At 38.1% G+C, this 26,177-nt stretch overlaps 1 protein-coding gene across 2 annotated transcripts in view; it reads right to left on the reverse strand.

Annotated features, from left to right (window-relative positions):
* Window positions 1-26,177, reverse strand: part of BNC2 (basonuclin 2) — a 345,784-nt gene that overhangs the window by 286,890 nt on the left and 32,717 nt on the right. Inside the window, exons 2-3 of one of the 2 annotated variants that reach the window (XM_036738691.1) lie at window positions 10,911-10,940; window positions 10,423-10,436 (exon numbers count right to left, since the gene is read on the reverse strand). The exons of the other annotated variant lie outside the window; for it this stretch is intronic. Of the exons in view, the coding sequence (XP_036594586.1) occupies window positions 10,423-10,436; window positions 10,911-10,940 (44 nt within the window). The remainder of the gene's footprint in view (window positions 1-10,422; window positions 10,437-10,910; window positions 10,941-26,177) is intronic. 2 annotated transcript variants of the gene reach the window in all.

Consider the following 26,177-nt stretch of genomic DNA (forward strand, 5'->3'; position numbering starts at 1 on the left):
GGAAATATCATCTCCTTTGATCCTTACAACCACCCTGCTATTATTATCCCTATTTTACAGTTGAGGAACCTAAGGCAAACAGAGGTTAAGTGACTTGCCCAGGGTCACATAGCTAGTAAGTGTCTGAAGCTGTATTTGAACTCATGTTGTCCTGATTCCAGGCCCTGGGCTCTACCCATGTCACTGCCAACTAGAATTTGACTACCTACTATGCACCCTGAAGATACGAAGAAGGGGAAAAAACAGTCTCTGCCCTTAAGAAGCCCACAGTCTAATGGTGGAGATCCAACACGTGAATAACTATGAACAACGAAGGGAGATACAGAATAAATTGGGGGTGGTCCTCAGAGGGGATTAAGGAAGACTGGGAAAGGCTCCTTACAGAAAATAGGACTTTTGCTGAAGCTTAAAGGAAAGACACGGAAGCCAAGAGAATGGGGATAAGAAGGAGGAGTGTTCCAGGCATGGAGGATGGCCAGTGAAAATACTGATATGTTTTCAATATATTGATTTTCATTTTCATTTTCCATTTTCAATACAGTGATCCTACAAACCCCAGTTCTGTGAAGTGGTTGAATGCAATGTCATCACGACACAGTAACTTGTTTCATTTACAGTATCTGTTTCACTTCTACTCATGAGCTAATATAATTCAATTTTTTTTTTAACTGCATACAGGCTGCCAGACACATGTGCACGGCAAATGGAAACTGAACTTAGCTTAACAGCCTCATTTATTCCTGATGGTTTAAATTATTTCATCACAATTAATGACACCCCCTCAGCTTCCTGTGCAGCGCTGCCAGATGTTCAGAGACCACAAAGCCACTCTCTTCTTTGACGGCTAGTGACAAGTCGTCCTCTGAAGGACGTTCCCTAGGTGCCCAAGCTGGATGACACCTCCATTGCTTAGCACCTCTTTGCCTCCCCGAGTAACCATGGTGAGGAAAGCAGGAAGGCATGAGAAACCAGCAAGTGCATTAGCGAGGGCAAATTACGTGAAATGATCGGGACTCGGAGGAACTCAGCTAATACCACAGCACTTTCTAACCTTGTTGTTTTAAGAGAGGCAGAATAACTTTTTACCTTGGTCTTCCAAGTCACTGATACTGTTCATTGTTGTGGCCAGCAATTTTCAAGAAAACTTAGCAAAGAAACCTATTTCACTTTTTTTGTTTGTTTTCAGGGGCTGGGTTGTTTTTTTTTGGGGGGGGGGGGCGTGGAGCAGCAGGAGAATTCTCAGAAATTTTTTTAAACTTTGCTCTTCAAAATGGGCTTGAATCAGTGCTTTGTACTCCTTTTACTTCATTTCCTATTTTATATGTTTCTAATACAAACACAAAGACAACTCTTGGCCAACCAACTCTAAAAATTTAAATAGCTTTTATTTCCTTCTCTAAAACTCATTATTTTCTTAAGAGAATGGGGGCAAAGGTGAGAGATTGCACATCTCTTCCCATCATGACCCAGGCCTTCAATGCCCTCTTGCTTTCTCTCTTTTCTACCCTTACTGTAACAAAACTGACAATCTTTCTTAAATTCAGAATTAGGCTTTATGGATTCTTGTCACATTCACAGAAAAAGCAGCTCTGCATTTACAAAGACAGAGAAGAAGGCAGCTAGTAGATACAGAAAGCACACACTTTCATAAATAAGAAACCAGCACTACTGCTCTATCCACAAAGAAAGATATTTCCATCAACTAGAGCACATATGGCAGACATTCTATTGATTTTTTTAATGTTAAAAAAATGCTGATCTTAGTCAGGAATGAGGGGCCTTTTAGTTTGCCAAAAAGTGTAATATTAAAACAAAAAGGCCACCTGTGTCAGCCTACCCTACAGTAAGGCAACAAGCTATAAGGTCAGTATGAAAAATATTTTAAAATTGAGATGGAAAAAAAAACATCAATACAGACTATAAGCAGATGCAAAAGGCTTCTGTGCATGCGACTAATTATGTGTGTGGCCTTTTTCAGTATAATTTCAGGTGCTCTAAAACTGTGTCCTTTCTTCCCTGCAAGCTGGCTTGGGGTAGAATCAATGACCCTTCTCTACCTGTTTTTCACAATGGCTACAAATATAGACCTATCTGAGCTATACAAGCTGAGTCTTCCCTCCTTCAAAGATAGCTTTTTAATTTTTATGACTACTGAGGTGGAATAGATATGCCATGCTTAATACTTTGACAACTATTCATTAAAAGTACTTTACCACAAAGTCACTTGAATCTCCCAAGCAGTTTTTTTATGGGAGTTAAGGGGAAGGATCAGGGGAACAAGGTGGTATGCTTACAGGCTAATAACAAAGGAAAACTCTTAGCACTCACAAAGTTAAATAAGATTTTCCATGTATCAAAAAACTAAAATGAAATAGTTGAATTACTGAGAGATAGATAATTAAAATAAACAACTTACTCCTAATACCACTGAGGTTTGGAGAGAGTCATATGGACTTCATTCTGTTGTCTCTGAACACTTTATCTGAGGGGAAAAAAGGAGCTGAATAAACTTTAAACTCTCATGTAGGGATGTATTGCTTGTGTGTCCCTGGCAGATGTGGAAAGGAGATGAAATGGGCAAGGGAGAATCGAATATCCCATCGCTGCAGGTTTGCTGAGGGGAGAGAGCACTGCAAAGATCTCACATCTGGCAATCATTTGTCAATAGCTGGAAAGGGAACGGCAGGAAACTTTCTGGCTCTTGTAGAAGATGAAAAGACAAAAACCATGTGTCACACATACACTGTGCTGGTACAATGACTACTACATTTATCCCTCCCCTCCTTTTTCTAAATTTAATGATCTTCAGATATACTCCATGGTCAAAAACATGCAGTCACTTGACTTGTTAAAGCTGCAGTGTATGTACATTTTTCAAATAAACCCCAGGGCTGATGTTAGAAAATCAAAATCAATCAAGCGTAGACCGCCTGGTACTTTGGGCAGGGATCCTTGTGGTTTAGTCAATAAACAGAATCTAAATGAAAGACACCACAGTAACTAGACAGTAACGTTTTGAACAGTTCTTAACCTGAAGGAGAGGAAAGAAGAAAAAAGTGGCCATGGATACAATGTTACCAGTCCACAGAAATGTTGCTATTGTACAAAGCAGCTATGTCCAAGCACAAGGTCACTAGACTGTTTCAGGGAAGGAAAAAAGATTTTACATTTTGGGCCAATTTGTGCAGTGTTTGGGTAATTGTTTGTTTGCTTGTTTTGTCATTCTAACAACTTAAGGGTGGTGACAAAACCTGAGAGACTCAGTTTTGTCTCTAATGCAAACAATAGTAGTAGAAACTTGCTGACCTGGAAATTCAAATTTCTAAAAAACAGCTTTTCAACCTACACACTCAATTTGTATTATCACTAGTTTAACAGCTTGCCACATAAGTGCTTTTAAGTCCTCTAGATATGCCCATATGCACACGTGCACGCTCTCACACACACACACACACACACACACACACACACACCCCAAACTGATTACCTTCTCTGAAATTACAAGATTTTAAAACCATTTGCCTTGATAGATAATACTAAATAGGCAGCTTTGGATTCATCCTTATGTTGCATTTAAGTAGCAGCAGCCGCTGAACTTGTCCCTGTGATTCCATAAGTGAATGCTGCAGGTTGTTTAATAACCTGGCAAATTCACAGTAGCTTGTCAAATTATTACAGGAACAGTGTCATCACTAAACAAGCCTGATCACGGTTAATTACAATGCAGACCAGAGAGCAGCCACAATTGTTCATTAATTACAGGAAGCACCTCATTTAAATTTTATGGAAATTTACACTTGTACCCCAGTATGTCTGGAAAAAAAAGTGAGCCTTCATATATTCACAGAAGAGAAGATGATAGTAGATGGTGTATAAACTAGTAGTGAAATGTTGATTCATTTTTTACTCTGATCCTTCAAGACACTTCAATGGTAAAATGTATCACTTCAAGCTCGACATCTGGAATTGTGAGACAAGTAAGACTGTGTAAGCTAACAGTATGATATATTACTACAATATACGATGAGGCATTTAAATTGGGAAAAAGAAAGTATGTTTCATCTGATTTTTCAAAGAAAAATGGAAAAAGAAAAGAAAAAACAAGAGACAACCATTTCCTAAAAATTTGGTCATGGAAGAACAGAGACCTACAATGATGACTTCGATTGACTGCACAAGTGGAGAGAAGCACATAATCCCAACACCTGCTTCAAAATCACCATGAATAAATATTAAAAGTTAAAGTGAATGAAAAATATCTCAATTTATACCCATTTTTTTCTGAGTCACACATATTAAAAATAAAAGCAGACCAAATGCAGCAACAACAAAAAGTCAGTCACAAAGAAAGAACGGGTTTCAAGAATTAAGATATATCCTGATGGTTCTGACCATAGGAAAATGTCAAGGATCTTGGAATTCTTGTATTGAGTTCAACCTTAGGTTAAGTCCAAGTTAAAACAGGAAGACATGAAAGAATTCTACAAGTATAGGAAAAGAAAAGGAGGCAAGAAAAGGAAGCACGGGCAGGTACCTTTAGGTGTTACTGAGGACTAGTAGCCACAGATCAAAACAGGACATCTAAATTCACTAAGTGTAGATTTCAAAAGGTACTATCAACACACAAAATGGTATGGATTGGGAGTCCGAGGACCTGGGTTCAAATCTTACTTCCTGTGTCACCAAAGTAAAATCATCCTGCCTCATTAGGCTTTCATTTCCTCATCCTTAAAATAAGGAGGCTTGTCCCTGCATGCTCTAAAACTATGTGTAATCCGTATAAATGACATCCACCATCAAATTCTGAGTCTGAGACTTCATACTGGCATAGTGATAACCTTAGATTCTCAAAGGCTACACCAAACAAACAGAGGATCTGACAGGTTCTGACAAGTTAAGAAAGACCTTATATGGGCTGAGCATTAAACTGTGTGTCTATGGTCTTAGAATCAGCCTAAGTAAGTTCTGAGAATATCACAGGATCATCTGTTCACAGCTAAGAGAAGCTTAGCGATCATTCAGGCCAACCCTGAATGTTATCCAGAGTGAGAAGGCCAAAGTTATGGAGCTAGTAAGTAACAGAGTTCAGATTCAAAGTCCTCTGACAGCAAAAGCACTGTTCCTTTAAGGGAGCAACATTGCAGGTCAGCAACAGGTAATGATTTTTCTGGAATACTATCTACTTAAGTATGGAAATGTTGTGGGCAATCTGGATATACAGCAATCATCAAAAAAAAGTCTTTGAAAAAAAATCTTTGAATATTTAAGCAAGTATTCTAATATAATATACTTCAAGGGTCACATGGTAAACACCTAAAAGCCAACAAGTAAGGGATGCCTGGCCCAGACGGGAAGTCTGGAGACCCAAACAGGATAGAAATAGGAGGTCAAGTTGACAGGAGTTAACTGCAAGTCTCCCTTGGGCCTTTCATTTCACTCAAGATTAAGTGACCAGTCTGCAGACAAAGGGAGCAGTATCATGTAACATGGATCCCAGCAAGAACAAGAGATGGTTAGTTAAGCAAAAGATCTTTCTGAGAACCATCAATTGGTAAAGGGCCATGGGAAAGTTTGAGGTTTCTTTTTTTTTTTTGCAAAGATATTTCTGGGGGGGAAGTTAGGAGGGGAGGAACGATGGCAAGGGGACATAATCTTGTAGTCTAGGTGCTTTTTTTTTTAAGCTAACTCAAGTTTCCTGGTTGACCTAAAAAAAATAGGCTTTTAATACAGTGCATGAAGTCAATTAAAAACACTTGATGCCCCTTTGCCAAGGATATGGTAATACAGACCATCTCATTTTGAGGATCTATGTCAAAAGGGTTTCCAACTAAGGAGTGAATGATAATATGATCTTGTCAGCTACCAGTTTAGACTCACACCTGGTATTGTATTTAAGTATGTAATCATGGTCTCATCCTCTTTGCCCACATATACATGTACATACATAACACATACAGAAATGTACCTATTTCTATACGTGTCTCTTCCTCTAATCTCCTCTCCTCTGAAACCACCCAAATGAGCTCTGTATGTTCTTCTACAATCTTATGTCACAATCTTTCTAAAAAACATTCTTTTGTATTCTTTGCCAGATTTTATCAATCAAAACATAATTTATATAGTTTTGTGATAGCGTACTCTGAAAGATGTAAATGAAGAATGCACCTAAACAGAACAGGTAACTCCATAAGACCAACCCTTCATCAAACTGCACTTACTACTTAATAGGTATACAGAGTGGAGAAAGAGGAGAGAGAGGGAAGAGAGAGAAAAGGGGTGGCGGGGGAAAGGAGAGAGAAGAAGAAAGAAAGGGAGAGAGGCAGAGGGAAAGAAAAAGGAGAGGAGAGAGAAAAAAGGATTAAGATAAGGAAAAAAATTATGGAGAAAACTCATGAACACGTTTCATACATGTCACACACCTGTTTTTAGCTATAATATAGCCATACACCTCCTAGGTTGTGCCAGCTTGTGGCATGGCAGTGCTCAGGTGGTCTGCTACCATCCATGAGCAGGTGTGCAAGAGATCCTTCTCCTTTCACTCCTGTGTCAGAATGAAACCTCCTGTCAACCTGTTCTCTCATGTGTGGTATTCTAAAGCAGTTGAAAATAAAAGCAAGCTCACTCTGCTCATCTCATAAGCCTGAAAAGTTCAGCAGATGATGCCAAATGGATTTTCATAGGTATTCCTGAGTTAACTCCTGCTGAGGACATCATTTATCCTTTGAATTTTTAGCAAAATCTTATCAGTACTGGCACAGGTATCCTTTAAATACCAGGAAACATGCAAAAATGAAGACAAGCCTTTTTGTTAACTGTCATATTTCTTTTTAAAAAAAATTAGTAGAAACTCATTATTTGACAAAAACTGTGGAGAAACCTGGAAAACCGTATGGCAGAAACTAGGTATAGACCAACATTGCGCTCTGTATACCAAGATAAAGTCAAAATGGGCACATGATTCACACATAAAGGATGACACCATAAGCAAATTAAGAGATCAAGGAATAGTTTATCTGTCAGACTTATAGATAAGGGAAGAACTAAAAGAACCAAAGAAGTTATAGAGAGCATTACAAAATGTAAAATAGATAATTTTGATTATTAAAGTTAAAAAGGTTTTATGCAAACAAAACCAATGCAACTGAAATTATTAGCAAAGCAGAAAACCGGGGGGGGGGGGGTTGCAGATTTTGCAACAAGTTATCTCTGATAAAGGCCTCATTTCTCAAATATAAAGAGAACTGAGTCAAATTTATAAAAAATACAAGTCTTTCCCCAACTGATAAATGATCAAAGAATGTGAACAGGCAGTTTTCAGGCAAAGAAATCAAAGCTATCTAAAGTCATATGAAAAAATACTCTAAATTACTAATGATCAGAGAAATGAAAATTAAAACAATTCTGAGGTACCACCTCACACCTATCAGATTGGCTAATTTGACAAAAAATCTTGGCTATTGCAGGAGATATGGGAAAACTGGGCCACTAATGCACTGCTTGGTGGAGTTGTGAACTAATCCAACCATTCTGGAGAACAATTTGGAACTATGCCCAAGGGGCTATAAAATTTGTATCCCCTTTGATCCAGCAATACCACTGTTAAGTCTATATCTCAAAGACATCCAAAAAATGGGAAAAGGACTTATTTGAACAAAAATATTTATAGCAGCTCTTTTTCTGGTGGCTAAGAATTGGAAACCAAAGGGAGGCCCATCAATGGGAATGGCCAAACGAGCTGTGGTATATGACTGTAATGGAATATTATTGGGCTACAAGAAATGACAAGCAGGATGATCTCAGAAAAACCTGGAAAGACTTACATGAACTGATACATAGTGAAGTAAACAGAACCAGGAGAATGCTGTACACAGTAATAACAATACTGTTCAGTGAAGAACTGGGAATGCCTTAGCTATTCTCAACAATGCAATGATCCAAGACAATCCCAAAGGACTAATGATGAAGCATACAGACTGAAGGATGCTATTTTTCACTCTTTCATTTTTTTCTCTTTTATTCCAATCTTGTTGTACAAAATGCCTAATATGGAAATGTTCTACATCATTGCACACGTATAACCTATATCTGAATGCTTACCATCTCACAGATGGGGGAGGGGTGAAAGGGAAGGTGGGATAGAAATAGGAAGTCAAAATGTTAAATAAAAACATTAAAAGAGAAAAAAATTTAATTCAAAATAGAACAAATACCAAATAAAATTGGCATCCCCAGATACATAGTAGAACAGGGAAACAGAGGGAAAGATTGTACATAAAACTGTGGATCTCTATTATGTACAGATTACTTTTCTTTTAAAATATATAAGAAATTCAACCTCTGGTCTAATCAGTTGCTTAGCTACATTCTTACTTCATTTCAGTAAAACAGTAATTCTTCACCTTCATATTTGAAGAATAGCTAGGAGGCTTGACAGATTCTTACAGAAGATCACATCTGTTCTTGACATCACCAAACAAAATGTATTTAGGATCTAAATGAAGCACGATAATAATACTGGAATTTTTACACAATTTTATTTGAGGCTCACAATAGCCCAGTGAGGTATTATTATCTCTCCCTATTTTACAGATAATGAAACTGAGACCCAAAGAAGATGATACTTGCAGAGGATTACATGGTTATCAATCAATCAATAAACATTTAATAAGTTCCCATTACGTGCTAGGCACCATGCAAGGATCTAGAGATACAAAGACACACTACAAATGAAATTGTTCCTATCCATAAGGAGCCTACAAAAGCACAGACAAAAGAGATAAAAGATAATTTCAGAAGGGGCAGCAGGAAAGGCTTTTTAGTAGAAAATGATGTTTAATCTGAACCCAGGAGTAAACTGGTGATTCTAAGAGTTAAGATGAGGAGGGTTTGCATTCCTCAGAATGCAGGACAGCCAATGAAAAGGCAGAGACTTGGAAGTCAGCATGCCATGTATGAGAAACAGTTAGAAGGCTATTTTATCAGAAGAGTAGGGTATAAAAAGGATGGAAAGGCAGGCCAGGGCCAAGAAGTAAAGGGATTTAAAAGCCAACAAAGGAGTATGTATTTTCTCCTACAGGTAACAGGGAGTCACTATAATTTCTTAGGAAATCCCCTTGATCCAGGGATGGAAGGGCAAACCTGTAGTCTCTGTTGTTGTAGGGGCTGAAGCAAATGAATCACTTGAGTCTGGGATATGTGAGTTGAGACAGGGCTAAAACCAATTGGGGAACTGCACTAAGTCTGGCATGAAAGGAACAAAATGGCTTAAATTTTTGGTTTCAAAAACTACTGATGAATTTTCAAAGCAAAACTAAATGTTGAGTAGCTTGTGTTTTGGGGACAGTATCATGTGATGGTGGCTCACTTGTATAGGCATTCCAAGTTAAACAGCACCTTCTATCCATTATCTCCTTTGACTCTCACAACAACTTCATGAGGTAAATGGTTCAAGTGTTCTTTTCCTCCATAATTTATGGAAACTGAGGCCCAGGGATAAGTTAAATGACTTGTTGGAAGCCAAAAAGTTAACTAAGCAGCAAAGTCAGAACTCTAACCCAGGCCACCTAACTTTAAATCAAGGTTTATTTTCACTAGGCCATGTTGCTTCCTCTTTCCTAATGCCAGTATCAGTGTTTTAAATGCTGGGGTTTCTCCTATTCACAAAGATTACTTTATTCATCACAATCATGTCTACAGTCACTTTGCTTTTACAATTTATTTCACTCTTCATTTTTAAACACTAACCAAAAAAAAAAAAGATTATTTTAATTATCTCTAAACTTGTTTCCTGAATGATTTCCTCTTTTTATTGTTTCCGTAAATCCCTACCCCGGAGATTCCTATCAGCATATTGTGCTTATTGGTTTGGCTGTCTACTTCCAAGTCCATTTGGCCTAGAATTTCAATCTACCCCTCAACTTCTCAACAAATTCTTATCTTGTTCTACCTGACTATAAGAACTCCCAATTATAACTTTCTGGAACCTCATGGAAATCCTTACCTTAGAGTTATTTTCAATTATGTAGACTCTGACATTTTTTCCACCCTTCCCTTTGAACCAATAAGTTACCTTCTTTCTTCAACCTGAATTATCTTTTACTTTTTCCTCATCCATACCTCCCATATCTAATCTACTGCCAAGCCCTGTCCATGCCACCTCCACAGCTCATCTTCCATCTGTCACCTCCTCTCCACGGAAACTACCACCACTCCAGTTTAGGCCCTACGTATTTCTCCTATGGACAATTAAAATATCTATTAACAAGCATTTGTTGAGTGCCTAGAATTTTCTAGGTGCTGGAGATACAAAGATAAAAATTAAACAGTCCCTGCCCTCAAGGAGCTTAAACAAAGGAAGACAAGTACACACACACACACACACACACACACACACACACACACACACATACATATATATAGCACCAAAAATCATTCTCCTTCATTCTCACAGAGGTCCCTTACCTTACATATACTGAAATTCAGCTTAGGGAAGTTAAGGTTATATAATTTAAGAACGTATATAATTATGTCTAACTTTACTTTAGACTGAGTTCTACTGGTCTTTGTATCTTTCCCAGCAGCAAACATAGCACAAAGTAAGTACATAATACATGTATATTTAAGCAATGAATAAAAGTAGCTGGACCTGGTTGATAATATTTAATTCTTTCAAATCTGGCATGATCTAGTATTTGTACCTCCTGGCTTCCCTGGCTTCCTTCAAGACTCAGCTCAAATCTCACCTTCTATAGGAGGTCTTTTCTTGTAACTTCCCTACCACTTCCCTAGCAGTTGTTAGAGCCTCCTCCCTGAGATTACCTTCCATCAACAAGATGCATCTATAACTTCTTATTGTAACAATTTGGCTGGCAGCTGCTGTGGGGCTGAAAGACCAACACAAGCCCAACCACAAGAACGCTGCCAGCACAGGTTCTTTTGATCTGCTTTACTAAGGAAAGCAATGGTAAGGGATTAACAATCTTACTTTAATCAACATCTACACATATCATTCACTTAGTTCAGGGGGAAAAGCCGACACCCTGAACTTCAGAGCAAATACAAACAAATTACAAACATACATTATAAACAGACCAAATACAATTTCATATTTACCAAGAAACCAACATCTGAGTTCAGGAGCCGGGGAGCTCATAACAATGGCTGGCCCAGAGTCACCCGCCACTCCTCCTGTGGCTCCAAGCCCCCAAGAAAATAGCTCTGTTCTCTCTTTTTATACACTCTTTAGCTGTCATCAAACTCATCTGAGCAACCAGAACTTAGGTTCCTACTATTGGCTCTGGTCTTAGCAACTACCCTTAGGATCCTGAGGGCTTCATGCCCACACAGGCTGAGCACCTCGTAATTAGGGGTTTGGGCCTGGGACATTGCACCTAGTGAGGCTCAATCAAAGAGACTAAATTAATTTACCATTCTAAAACAGTAAAAAAGTCCCAACTTAATTGATATTATGGTTGTATGTATCTAATTACTTATATGATACCTTCATCATTGGAACGTAAGCTCCTTGAGGGCAGAGTCCATGTTTTTGCCTTTCTATGTATCCCTAGAAGTTAGCACAGTGCCTGGCACAGAGAAATGCTTAATAAATGCTTGTTAATTGACTGATTCCTCCTATCTGACTCTTCTTTCTTTGTACTTTTCTGGTTTTATCATTCATATTGTGCCCCCAACTGTGGGTGTTCCCTGAGGCTCAGTCATACTCTTCACTCTGCACTCACTATTAATACCTTTATAAGTTCCCATAGGTTTAATTAGCAATCTCTATGCCAATGGAGTGTGTGTAGAGATCTAGATACAGATGTAGATATATAACTACAGCTTTATGAGGCCATGACTATCATCTCCCAAGAATTATATCTAAAGTGAATCATCAGATTATGACACACTATCCTTTTTCACTCACCTTTTCATTCCCTAAATGTTGGGATATTAGAAAGACAATGGATAATTGTGTTTAATTTCTTTATATGTCTTAAAAACTGGTTTCTTAATGTCAATCTTCTTGAGAAAAATGGAGGGAGACATTACGATCTGAAAAGACTGCAAGGACACATACAACCAGAAAACAGACATTGTGTAGGAAAGGATAACAGATGAGCAGTCTGAGTGTTCCACTAATCACTGTTCTATTGATATTTCCCTTTTGTCCCTCTTATATTTTGCTTAGAATGACACTGTAATATAAAAATAATATAATACTTGTTGTATTACATGTCATTCCCACTAGTAGAATAAAAGTTCATCAAGGGTAAGGAAAGTAACTTTTAATCTCTGAAACCCTAACACAACAGGTTTTCACCTAATAATTTTTTTAATTAAAAGCTCCTGGGCTATTGAGTGATTCCCTTATACAACATAACAAATATAAATACATACATACATATGTTTGCATACATGTTCATATGTATATATGAACACATACATATATACACATACATGATGTGCCTGTTGTGTGAAAATATTGGACAATACTCTGGAGGACAAATGAAGTTGAGATGAGACATATTTGCTGTCATCAAGGAGCTTATATGGATACATCAAAAAGCATTCATTAAAGTCCCTACTAAGTACCAGGCACTATGCTAGAACCCAATGACTAAAATCATTATAAAACAGTCTCTATTCTTAGGATGCTTATATTTTAATGGAGGAGATAAGTATGCATATACAAAATAAATACAAGGCTAACATTATGGGAGACAAGTATTGTAACAGCAGCAGGGGGAACAGAAAAGGCTTCATGCAAAAGGTAATGCCTGAGATGAGTAATGAAGAAAACCAGAGATTCCAAGAGTCTGAGGTGAGGAGGGAGTGCATTTCAGGAATGGAGGATGGTCAGTACAAAAACATGGAGATGAGAGCAGGAATGTTATGTGTGGGAAACAGCAAGAAAGTGAATCTTTTTGGACAGTAGAGTGTGTGAAGAGAAGTCTTGTAAATAAGGCAGGAAAGGACTAGATTGTGAATAGTTTTAAATGACAAACAGAGGAGTTACTATGCCATCTGAGAGGGATTAGAAGCAGAAGTCACTGGAATTTATTGGGGCCAGCGGAGTATGGATGTGGTCAGTCCTGTGTTTAAGGGAAATCACTTGGGCAGCTGAATGGAGGACAGATAATAGTGGGCAAAAATGTGAGAAAGAGGAACAAATTAAGAAGCTATTGCAATAGTATCAGAGAGAGGTTAAAAGGACCTATTATGGTGACCATGGGCATAGCAAAGTAAGAAATCTCTGGGAGGTGGCCAAGAGAAAATCTGGGGAATGACTGGATATGTGGAATGATAGAGAGTAAGGCACTAAGGATGAGAGCAGGGCTGACCACATGAGTAAGTGGAAAGATGGTGAAGCCCTCAAAAGAAACAGAGATGTTTGGAAGAGGGGCAGGTTTGGGGCAGGGGGGAAGAAAATGATTTGTTATTTTAAACATGCTGAGTTTACAGAATTTTAACTTCAAAATGTCCAATAAACAGTGATGGGGGAATACAGCTCAGGAGAGAGATGGTGGCTGAGAGTCATCTGCATAAATATGATAATTAAACCCTTGAAAGCTGTTGAGTTCACCAAGTGAGAGTATACAGAGAAAAAGAGAAGTGATCCAGCATAGGGACTGTGGGGATAGCCACAGTTGTGTGTGTGATATGGATGATGATCTAGCAAACACTGAAAGGGAGTGGTCAGACTGCTAGAGAATCAAGAGAGGATTGTGTCAAAAGAATCCAGACAAAGTGTAGAGAAGGCAGTAAATAGAATCATCTACTGCTGAAAGGCAATGGAGAATGAAGCTCGAGAAAAGGCCGTTAGATAGGGCAATTAAAAGAAAATTAAAGATAATTAAAAGCTTGGAGAGCGGCTTCAAAAGATCATAGTGATTGTCTAGTTTAATCCCTTCATTTTATAGGTGAGGAGAGAGGCCAAGAACAGTTTAAAATGACTTGTCCAAGGTCACACAGCAATGTAAAAAGCAGAGGCAAGATCTGAACCCAGGTCCTCTGTGATAGGATTTGAACCCAGGGTTTTTTCCATTCTATCTTTCTGCATAGTTATAACAAGCAATTCTAGTACCTAAAGCAAATACCATAAAACTCATTGGGGACAAATTCATTTTGAGGAGTAGGGAAAAGAAAAACCCTAGGAAGAGAGCTTTATACCTTTACACTTAAAACCTCATGGTGAGGAAAAGGGAGTAAACAACCCCAAATGCCCAGAGTTACTGGGGTGAAAGAACAGGGTAAGACCAGGCTTAAAAGGTATTCGCATCTGAAGTTCAGCCAAAGGAGAAAGAAATCAAAATTAAAATATTAACTAATCATCTCTGCTAACTATATGCTAAATTCAACTGTCTCTACTCACTGAAGTTAGTCCTCATACTTCCAGCTCACTTGGAAAAGCCTTATCTGCCTTACCTTGGGTATAGATCTGCCCATCATTGCAAGGGTGATTCAGTTTCAAGAAGGTGACTTCAATTCCCTGGAGATGAGGTATAATTAGTGGCCTCTGAAAGATGTCAAAACATTGGTATATACAGCATCCAGGACCTGGAGGCTAGCCAAGGTATGGTGAGCATGGCAGTGCTAGAAAGACAGTCAGTAGGGGTAGTGAAGCTAGTCTAGTATGGTCTAAGAACACTAAAGGAGGGTAGCTGTCTGCAGTACGGATTCAGGACCCCACAGCAAATGCTGTATCATGAAAACTGAGCAGAAGTACAGATGAGTGCAGAGCCTGAGGACCCTTGACACCATAGAGCTCCTTCCCGTGAACTGTAAACAGTTGAATATGCACCCTGCTCAAAGTCTTTCAATGTCTCCCTAATTTCTACAAAATAAAGTAAAAGTTCTTTAGTCTCACATTCCAGGTCATCCATGTTGCTCTTGCTATTTTCACTTATTATATAATAATTATTATCAATCATCTTATATTGTAATGCTTTTAAGTTTATAAAGTACTTTATAATAATTATCTCTTTTGATTCTCATGATAACTTGTGAAGCATACTTTGCAATTATTCTTAATCTGTTTTAAAACAGAAGGAATCTAGGGCCCAGAGAAGGAAAAAGACCCACCTAGGGTCATACAGCAAACACTCATCAAAACCGGGATCCTAAACCAGGTCTCTCCCTACTCCAGGCCTAGCACTCCATTACACTATACAACCAGGCTAGTGATGGTGGCCTGTTGCAGTGAAAAGAGCTCTGGGTCTGGAGTTAGAAGACCTAAGCTGGAATCCCAGCTCTGGTATGCTAGGTGGTAGGTCCTTTCCTTTAGGCCTGTTTCCTCCTCTACAATGAATGACATTTTACTTTATGTGTGAGCCGAAGTGGACCACCAAGTTAATACATTTCTGGGACTTTAAAAGTGCTTAGTTGAAGAATTAGGTGAGCAAATGAATAATGAAAGCAACAGGCTCTTTCATTTGTTTATTTAAGAGAAGGCTGCACAATTTACCTTTAAATGCCCCAAAGTAGGAATACAGAACAGAAGGCAGAAATGAAAAGGGAAGAATATGAGGCAATACCAACACAAGCAAACCAGAGTAGCATCCAACACTCCCAGATGTGGCCAGAGAAGAAGAAGGGATACAATAGAGATATCTTTCACCATAGAGCCTTGGGCGTTGTGGACTTCAGGCCATTGTCGGAAGAAGAGGTTCATGATGAGCCTTCAAGGGGCTGCCAATAAAATTTGGTACATTATTAAAGCAGGCTCTTGCCACTGTTTCTGTCATTGTTCCATGCATCAGAACAGCATGGGGAAGCTGAAGAGAAGCAGGAATTTTATAGAGGACAGCAATATCATGCTCAGATTATCTGAATAGTTTCCCACTTCTTATGTCATAGAATTAGGTGACAATTAGGTGACATAAGGTTGTATGGGAAACAGAAGGCTCTGGGAAGATTCCAGAAGATGGAAGGGATATGAAGTAGGAGAAAAGAATAAAGCTAATGCAGATCCAGCCTGTCAAAGAAAGACTAGTTCTGAAAGATCAGAGGTTTTTCCAGACTATAATAGGAATGTGCTATACTCTAAATATGTCCTGAGCTTTCCCACCAGTGATTTAACAATCACTTTTATTTTGGAAACCAAAAGTAGAAGTTAGGAATAAAGAAGTTTCTTCTGTATTTTATCAACAAGAGCACAAAGCTGATGTTGATTACCTGTAAATATCATAATTTGTAACTCTGAAAATGACACACTTGACAATAAAAATGTTGTGTTTTTACGTCTGATGAGAATTCTGTTTTTTAAAACTTACTGTAAATTGTTTACAATCCACTCTTTTACAACCTACAGTCTTCGTTCACCCCACTCCCTATGCCTGGAAAGCCCTTTCTAATGCTTGCTCCTAACACCATTTATTGTAACTTAATCCATCCTACAATTCTCAGCAAAGAGGCAACTTTTTCAGAAACTTTCCTGATTCTCTCAGCCAAAAAAGATCTTTCCCCTCAAATAATATCTGTAATGCATTTAGAACATTATTTAGCACATAGAGGTACATAATGAATGCTAGTTTCGTTCCTTCTTAGTTCCAGTTTTCTCTATCTCTCTCTCTCTCTTTCACTCATTGATCAGGTTCTATTTTGTAGTACAGTTACTTCCATAAGTCTTACCTGTCTTATCTCTCCTATAGATGGTGAAACACTTTAGAGAGTATATTTTAGGCATGATGAAACACCCAGAGCCTCCTGAATGAAATCCATAGCCAATAAAAATAAATTGGCCTAACATCCACACAAGAAAAAGCAAATGGATGAAGCAAGTTTTTTGTTCAGGCTATCACATCCAGTCAGTCAGATGAGCAACTACCTAAACATTTTTCAATATATATCCTATGGAGAGACACTGTGAATGAAAGATAATATGGGCATTGAAATAAATGAGAGGAAGAGAAAAACTGAACTAATCTGTGACTGTGCACTACTTTTACAATTGCAAACTGTTCCACTTCCATAGCTAATACTCATCTGGTGACACTAGATGGCTGTGAATCCTAGAATGTCATAATTACCAAAAAAGCAAAACGAAGAATGACCTAGAAGACTATGGAGAGATGCATGGTGGGCATCAGTCAGCTGTACCACATTACCAATAATGACAAAGAAGTAGTACAAATATATTCAAAAATATATAAATGGCAAAGAAGGTAGGCTGGTCATGTATCATGAATAAGGGATAACAGATGGATATTCCAAACATTATACTAGCATTCAAGTATTTTTTATTTTGTTTGGTTTTCCTTTTTTGCATCCATGTAATATTAAAAGCCCTAGGGGAAAGCATTCAACTGTTGGGTAGATGGTCAATGTAATATTTATGATGGTAAGTTGACAAGAATTACGCAGTGTGAGAAGACTTAGATCATCATCACCTAGACTGTGGGAATAAGCACACTGATGAGTTCATAGATCCACTCAAATACTGAAGTATCTCTCCAATTTGCATCATAAACCCTTTAAAGTAGGAATATTAGCTTTCCTACACTTCAGAACTCGTGAGCTCAAGTGATCCACCAGCCTCCTCCTCCCCTAAATATTCTTCCCAAGAAGTTTATAAAGTCCTCACTTGTAGTGAACATGGGTATTGTTTTTTCCTAACTCGTGACACTACTTCATCAATCAAGCAACATATTTATTTGTTAAGTGCTTAATATGTGCTAGGCAATATAGTAATACAGGAGATACAAAGACAAAAATGAAACTAACTACTTCTCAAGAATCTCACATTCTACGGTGGGGGGCTGGGGAGAGGGGAAGGAAAACCCCTTTCATAGTAGTGACTACTCAAGAAGTACATTTTCAATAAAGAGATATGCACACTTGGCTGCAAGTCCAAAATGTCCTCCTCTTTACCTCTTTGCCTGACAAATCCCTACCCATTCCTTAAAAGTCTAATTCAAATGTCATTCCTTTAATGAAGGTTTTACAAATCATCCTATCAGTAATAACCTCCCCTTGCCAGACATTATATTGCCCTTTGTTTTGTGGCTTTCTAATGTACATATCACATATTGCATAGTCATCTGTCTATGGGTCAAACCACACCCCCTCAACTAGACGACACTCCATAAGGGCAAAGAATAGCTCTATCTAAACTTGACCTCCCCACCCCCACCACCATGTCTGTCTCTCTTGTCTCTCTTGTCTCTCTGTCTCACTCTCTCTCTCTCTCTCTCTCTCTCTCTCACATGCGCACACACACACACACACACACACACACACACACACACACACACACACACACAAAATTCTCCGTTTGGCAAAATGGACTTGATAATCTTTGTTATATTGAATTATGTCAATATTTTATGGAGAGGAGAGAATCACAGGCAAAGAGGACTAAGCAAATAAGAAATATTCCCTCTGGGGTACTGGGGTCCATCTACCACAGTAGGATGGGTTCAGTATCCTATGAAAAATAGCTGGTGCTCAAGTATATTGGACTTCATTAGGAAGAGGGATTCCAAAATACATACACAGTTTGCTGAGGGGAGTTGCCTTCTACTTAAACCATCAATAAAATATGAGAAGGAACCTGATGGTATATATGTGTGTAAGGTTGTGTGTGTCTCTGTGTCACACACACGCACACACACACCATATAGATTTTATACAGGTTATGAGCCCTGGGAGCTGGCAAACTAGATGACTAGCAGAAACAGAAGATACACAGATTGGCTGAAGTATTATTATAATTACTCTACTATAAAATGAGATATTAAAATGTAGTCTAAACCTAACTTCTGTTTTTACAGAAGTGTTAAATTAAAACTGATTGTTGGAATTCAAGTCCATTTCATTTCCCTTCCAGCACCACTTATAAATCCATGGTTAGGGGTTATGCCAGACCATACTAAAATTTCTAAAAATAATGCTCAGAGTTTAATTATGGGATGATATTTGTCTAATGTACTCCTACATTTCCTTCTGTCAGAGCTGCAGGAGGAAGTGAAAGGGGCCGTTAAAGGGTCTCCCTGAAATCCCTGGAGTAAAGCAGGGTTGAGAGTTACTCCACTGTAAAAACCTCAGAGGAATACAGTGTGTGAGAGTGCTATTTACAACTTACTTTGTGTATAATCAGCAGAAGCAAAAAAGATGACAACAAGCATAAAGGCTTCTCTCCCTTCCCAGGGGAATTCAGTGAAGGAGAATCAGTGGGCATTCACTTTAGTGTCAAAAGGGCTTCCAGGCAACACATCTTTGGGGACACAGAGGAAACATGGAAGACTTCCTATAAACACATGTACACATATATCTATGTCCCTTTTCTTTGTTTACTGAGATCACCCAGAGAATGCTAAGGACTAGACTCCTTGAAAGAATACTGAAATGACAGGCAATAACCTGGCTAAAAATTAAGAAAAACCATATAATAACTGACATGTAGATCTACCACTTTAAGGCCCACAAAGTGCATCACATAACACTATTTCATTGATGTTTGTAACAACTTTATATGCCAAGTACTACAGGTATGGTTTTCATCATTTTACAAATCAGGAAAGTGAAGCACAAACAGCTGTGAGCCGATGTAGACACTCAAATCCAGGTTTCTCCTGAACTCCAATCCCATGGCTCTTTCAACTACAGCACTTTTCTTCTTTGGAGGCAGCACGGAAGGGGATAAGGAAGACGTGAGGAAGGCAGAACGACAACAAATTAAGAGGCACACAAATGATTATTTGGGGAAAAATATTACTAGAGAAAGGGCTTATGGGGTCAGGGGTGCTGTTTGCTGAGCTTGGGTCCATTTGAAATTTAATTTGGCTTTTAAACATTAAACATTCAGGTAGGCATTTGCCTGGTAGGCACTATAAAAGTCAAAAACTAAATAAACAAACTAACTTCCATGTCAGCTCAAGCCTCTTCTTCTAACCTGGCTGTGAGCCCAGAACTCTTCTGGAGTACAGTATATGTTTCAATTGCTTTCGTCTAATAGTGCTAAGGGAATGAGGAAAAGGGTACCTCACTAGATTCTGAGGAAGGAAAACACCCTGAAGGAGGATGGGGAGTACTGATAGAGAGGTGGGAAAAGCCTCAATAATCAAGCTCAGAGGGAAAGAATCACTACCAAAAAGATCCTATGATGTCCCTGAAGATATCACTAGGATATGCCTGGTATGCAACATCTACAACCCATCTTGAGGGGCCTTGAATACCCAACCAGTAAGAAGGAAAATACATAGGCCACACTAAGAAATCAGGAAGATGACTGTATGAGAGGGTCAGCACTAAGCCTGACAGGATCCCATGTGAAAATATCTGATTAAATTACCTTACACTTAACAGGAGTTAACTATTATCACCACTGGAATAAAAATAAAGACAGAATTAGTTGGCCCTCTAGATGATAATCTGACAGCAGCTTATTAATTTAAATCTTAAAATTTCCCTGGTCCTCCTCCTCAGGTTGAACTGAAATACCATGCTCTGAAAAGAACCCTAAAGCAGGCTGCTAACCCATTCTCATGTAGCAAAGTAGAAAATAAGGCTAAAGGTCAAGATATTGAGAGTAGAACTCAGCCTGAAGGATAAAAGCAACATCTGCTCAGTCTGAAAGAAATAGGTGAGTCAAGACTTGTTTATCCATTTTCCAAAAGAGAGGGGCCAGAAATATTCACTTTTTTTTAATAGAGGCCTTAGGTAAGGCAGGATTGTATCAACAGGAACATGATAAGGATGGAAGATATGTTCTGAGAAACAAAGCAAGTGGAACAGCAGACTACGCCTGAGGGAAACATGGATCATCTTCTTGAAAATCGTCCCAGAACAATGAACTACCAGTAGGGATGAGAGCATGGAACAGAATCATTCTAATAAGCGAATCTGCTCCTCAACAGGTTGACAGACACAGAAAATGATTGGTCCAAAAATGTAAAAGATACCCAAGTCCTTGCAGGAGCCAGCTACTTCTTAATTGACGTACTCTTCCTCCCTCTCTGGAACTTGCTCTCCTGGGTCATCTGCCAGAGCACTGCAACCTATAGTCTCTGTGAAATAAACACCTTCTGCATCTAACTTAGGTGAAATTTTCACAACTAACAACAACAAAAAGACCTTGTTTTTATACATGTGCATGAGATAAATGGTAAAGATCTCTCTTCCCTGGCAACACCCTGAAGAGCCTAATGGAGCATGAATAATACTAGAATTACACTGTATCTTTCTTTCAAAGAGACTTACACATATTTATTAATCTCAAAACATGCTATACAGTAAATAGAAGGCAAATATTACCATGCCTATTTTTTAAAATGAAAAAAAAAAAAACAGAGCACTGGAGAGACTAATCATTTATCCTCAAGTAACATCCAAGGTTAATGATAATACTCAACCAGGATACACATTTCATCTAAAGCGGCACTATTTGAATCATAAAAATCATAGTATTACAAATCAAAGCTAGAAGGGATCCTATAATCGAATCCAAAATTCTCTTTTTAAAAATGAGGGAATTGAAACTAAGAGAGGTTACGTCTTTAAATGACTTGGACAACTTTACTTGTCCAAGATCATACAGATAATAAGCAGAAAGGATGGGATTTGAACTCAGATCCTCTGACACACACTGCATCATCCTGGCTCTGCCATTCTATAAAACAACAATGTTTTTTAAAAAAATAAGACTTACTTTCCTGGTGTTTCAAGACCAGGAGATAATGTTTTTATCTGTGTTACAAGGACAGCTTTTATATTAGCAAGCTGTAGCTGCAATATCCAGTTATTAAATAACAGGTAGCAGCAATAATATCTCTCATTCAGGACTTTAAAAGGACATCTACCAACTTGCTGTGTGCAGGTCCATTCATTTACAATTCTAACTAAATAGAATCCATTGCATTCTCACACAGTCTTAGGTTCCTTTGATGAACGAAAGTTCCAAATGTTCCCTATTGACTTACAATCTCAGAATCCCCCTAAAGAAGGATAAATTTCTCATGATCTGTCTATTCCAGCAATATGAGAGCCCCATGGTAGTGTTTCTGCTTCCTGCTATATGCAGGCCTCCAGTTAGAGGCTACAGTGAAGTTTGAGTGAGCTAGAGAACAAAGTTTAGAAAAGTAAAGAATTTTGAAAGGTGGAAAAGCTTCTCTAGGAGGCTTCTTTACTAAAGTATAACTAAAACTCCCAAACCTAGTTTTTTGTTGTTTTTTTTTTTTAAAAGAACAACCCAAGACATTTAAAAAATACACAGAGCTTCCAGGAGGACAAAAGGAATTGTGTAATAACATCCTTCAGTGCTATTTCCTATTTTCAAAAATGTGCATAAAACAGTGGAGGAAAAAAAAGGTTGGAGAGGGAGGAACTTTTTACATATGTTGAGGAATAAATATCAAACCATCTCCAAAGCTTGAATAACATTTCCTAAATTATTTTAGCCACATTTTGGGGCTCAAAATATATTGATGAAACCTACAAATGTTTATCTAGGGAGTCTAAGGGTATAGAATATCTCCCTGGAAAAATAGGGGAGTAGGATCAGGGAAATGTGGGGAAAATTAAGAAAAAAATTAATTTTTGCATTAAAAAAATTGTGATATTATCTTTTTGATATGTAGGTGATTTTATATTTAATATTTAAGAGGGACCTATATCAATGATGCAAAAATGTGTTCATGGGCCCCCATTCATATTATATGAAACACAGTTTGTGAAATACAGGTTAGGCTCAGAGCATAGGTGATATACTGATAAAAGTCAAGCAAGGAGGTGGGGGATGATACTGAGCCAAATAAGCAACCCACTTCATAAACAGTGGTATCTCCCAGCTCCAGATATGCTGGCAAAGCACTCACACGGAAATGAATTGGAGACAGAGACATTAACCTTATGATTCAAAGTGAAGGCATTTTAAAGCTATCAAGGACATGTTGAATGAGGCAACTTGGGTTTGTTCCAGTTTAGCTTTGGTCCTTTGGTGTCCACAGAGGTTTTTAAAAAAAAAAGAAAAGAAAAGAAAAGAAAAAAAGACAATGACTTCAAAAAAAAGAAGGGCATACTGAATAAAGTTTCCTGAAATATGCTGAGTATTAAGTGATTGGTTTCTTTATTTAAGGCAGCTTGATGGTACAGTGGGTAGAGGGGCTGGCTGGGCCTGGAGTCAGAAAGACCTGAGGTCAAATCCATCCTTAGACACTTACTAGCTGTGTGACCCTGGGCAAGTCACTTAACCTCTGTTTGCCTTGGCTTCCTCAACATAAAATGGGGATAATAAAAGAATCTATCTCTCAGGGTTATAGCTCAGTGCATTTTATAAATATTTATCCCCTTCCCTTTTCCTCTGTTTATTTGGTGGAGAGGTAGAGGTTGGAGTTTATAGAGGTAGATGTCATTACCAAGTTTTACTCTTCCAATTCATTTCTAATTAATCCTGTACCTACAGAATCACCCTTTCCTGGAATTTTATTCCTTTAGCAGAGATTTATATCTTACTCAACTTTTCATAACCCGCAAAGTAGCTGGCAAAGTGGTCCAGTGAAATGAGTACAGAATTGAAAGCCAGGAAAACCTGGGTTCAAATCCCCTCTCAAACACTTATTACTGTATAACAAGAGGCATGCCCCTCAGCCTTTCTGAGACAGAATTTTCTCATCCATAAAATGCAGATGAAAATACTTTTAATGCCTACCTCACGGGGTTATTATAAGACTTAAAAGAAATGACGTACGTAAATCACTTTGAAAATTGTAAGGTGATATATAAACATCTTATTATTGGACATGGGCATTCAAGTAATCTTTATTAAATTGAGTTTATTTTAGTCCATCAGAGCTATGAAATGATATGTGACAAATTTATACTTGGCAAATGGTTCTTTTATATGTAAGGACTTAACAAAGGTAGATGGAAGAAAGGTATAAAAAATAATGGTATTATGGAAAGTGAGAATGAGAGAGATAAAGGAATGATATAGGCAGAAAATGGAAGAGTAAGGAGTGTGTTATTCTGTATGTAAGGGTAAGGGTAAGAGAGAAAAAAAGAAACAATCTTTATACAGAGAAACACCAAGAGAGAGAAAGTTGCCTGACCACCCATACAAAACCACACAAAAAGAATAATAAGGAACCATATTTGGTTCAAGTGATAAAAACAGAGTGGATGCTAATTATTAGATCTAAGTGCTTTTCTAGAGATGTGATTTCTTCCAGACAAGCAGACAGCCCTCACTTGACATGAGTTAGGCTCACAATGGAGACTGGGCCTGAAAGCAGGCCACAAATTGTGCCGACAGACCAGAGGAATTCATATCGCTGTAAACACCGGAGCCGAGGGAGCCATTACCATGCTGCCAAAACCCATAATGTAGCATTCAGAAGGAGATCAATGAATCAACATGGTTTTCTTTGTATGTGAAGCTTGAACATTGGCATTATAGAGGAGGAGGAATAAGACTCCCTCCTAATGCTCTACTTGCTAGATCCAAACACAAGTCTTAGTAAGCATTGCACAATTTCCCCCAAAGCCTGCTGAGGCCCCCAAGACAAAAAAAAAAAAAGAGGAAATGTAGAAGCACGTGCAGTTAGTTTTTAATGAATAGTTCCACCCACTCCCACCCACCCCCAACCCATTCCATGTTCACTGCTCTAATTGAGGCCAACTGGGATTCAGTAGTAGTCATCTACTAGACCAGAAAGACAAGAGGTGAGCGGGGGAAAAAAAAATCTTCAACCAATAATATTTTCTTTCTTACTCACTTTTTCAGGAGGGCTAGTGAAGAGGTAAATTTAAGGAGACCTTTTGTGTTTTCCTTAGGGACTTTATTTTAAAGAGTACTTCACTCCCACCACCATCACCACCACCACCACCCCAAAAAAAGGAACAAGAAATTTTTATACTTTCAATTAAACTGCCCAAAGCAAGAAGATGGGAAGGGTATTTTATTAATATAGACTATATCTATTGACATATTTGGAACTTTGCCATGAAACATAATATAAATCTCATCAGGTAACTGATTCAGCTACTAAATTCATACACTCATACAAAATATTTTCTCTCATCTCACTATATATTCACTACCCTCCAACTACTTTCATCAGCTGAAATGAGGCAGCTGAGTGGTACAGTGGATAAAATACTGGACCTGGAATCAGGAAGACTTAAATACAAATCAGGCCTCTGACACTTACTCCGGGACCCTGAGCAAAGGCCCTTAATCACCGTCTGCCTTAGTTTCTTCAATTGTAAAATGAGGATCTTAATAATAGCACCTACTTCACAGAGCTGTTTTGAACATCAAATAAAATAATATTTGTAAAGAGCTTAGGATAGTGCCTGGCACACAGTAGTCACTTAATAAATGCTTGTTTCTTTCCCTACCCCCCATCATAGTTAGCTCTGTGGGGTGACTTCTAAATTTATACGTCATTAATATCTCAACTCTCCCAAGTTAAAGATTCATTTTTCTTAGTCCTCTTATTATTAATAACAAAAAAAACCTAACATATAATGTTTTAAGGTTTAGAGAGACAATTTTGACATAGAAAGACCAAAGTTCAAATCCTGCCTCTGACACATAATGACAGTGAGATTCAGGGCAATTCACTTAAACTCTAAGTGCCGTAGACAACTTTCCCGAACAAAAATGCTATAGAGAAGTACCAACCTCATTGGCAGAAGAATCATATCAGTGAAATCACAGGTATCCCTATCTGAGACATGATGAAGTCTATATATAATACAACCATTATTAATGCTCATTTTACAGATGAGAAGGTTAAGAGATTGAGGTTAAGAGAAAAAAAGTTATTTTCCCACAAGTGCCAAAGTTAGGATTTCAGGATAGTAGCCAAGGCTCTTTTGATGACACCAGATTTTTCCAGCTACCTACTGAATCTTTCTGTTTGGATGCCCCTGAACAGCACAGAAACCTAACACATATAAAACAGATTTCATGATCTCCTATCATTTGGTCCTAATTCTTTTATATTCTAGCTTTCCAACGGGAAACTTCAACATCAACCAAGACTTCACCCAGTCCCTGTACCTCACTCCCACTCAACCCAGCCACCAAATCCTGTTAATATTCTCTTTTGAAAACTTTCACACCTGTTCCTTTCCATTTCATTACCACCTCATTAACCCAAGTGGGGATGATGGTAATAGCTGTATTATCAGTATTCCTTTCTTCATTATTTTTCCTCCAATGACGGATTCATGCT

Source organism: Trichosurus vulpecula, chromosome 9 (assembly GCF_011100635.1).
Source record: "Trichosurus vulpecula isolate mTriVul1 chromosome 9, mTriVul1.pri, whole genome shotgun sequence".
NCBI classification, from domain to species: domain Eukaryota; kingdom Metazoa; phylum Chordata; class Mammalia; order Diprotodontia; family Phalangeridae; genus Trichosurus; species Trichosurus vulpecula.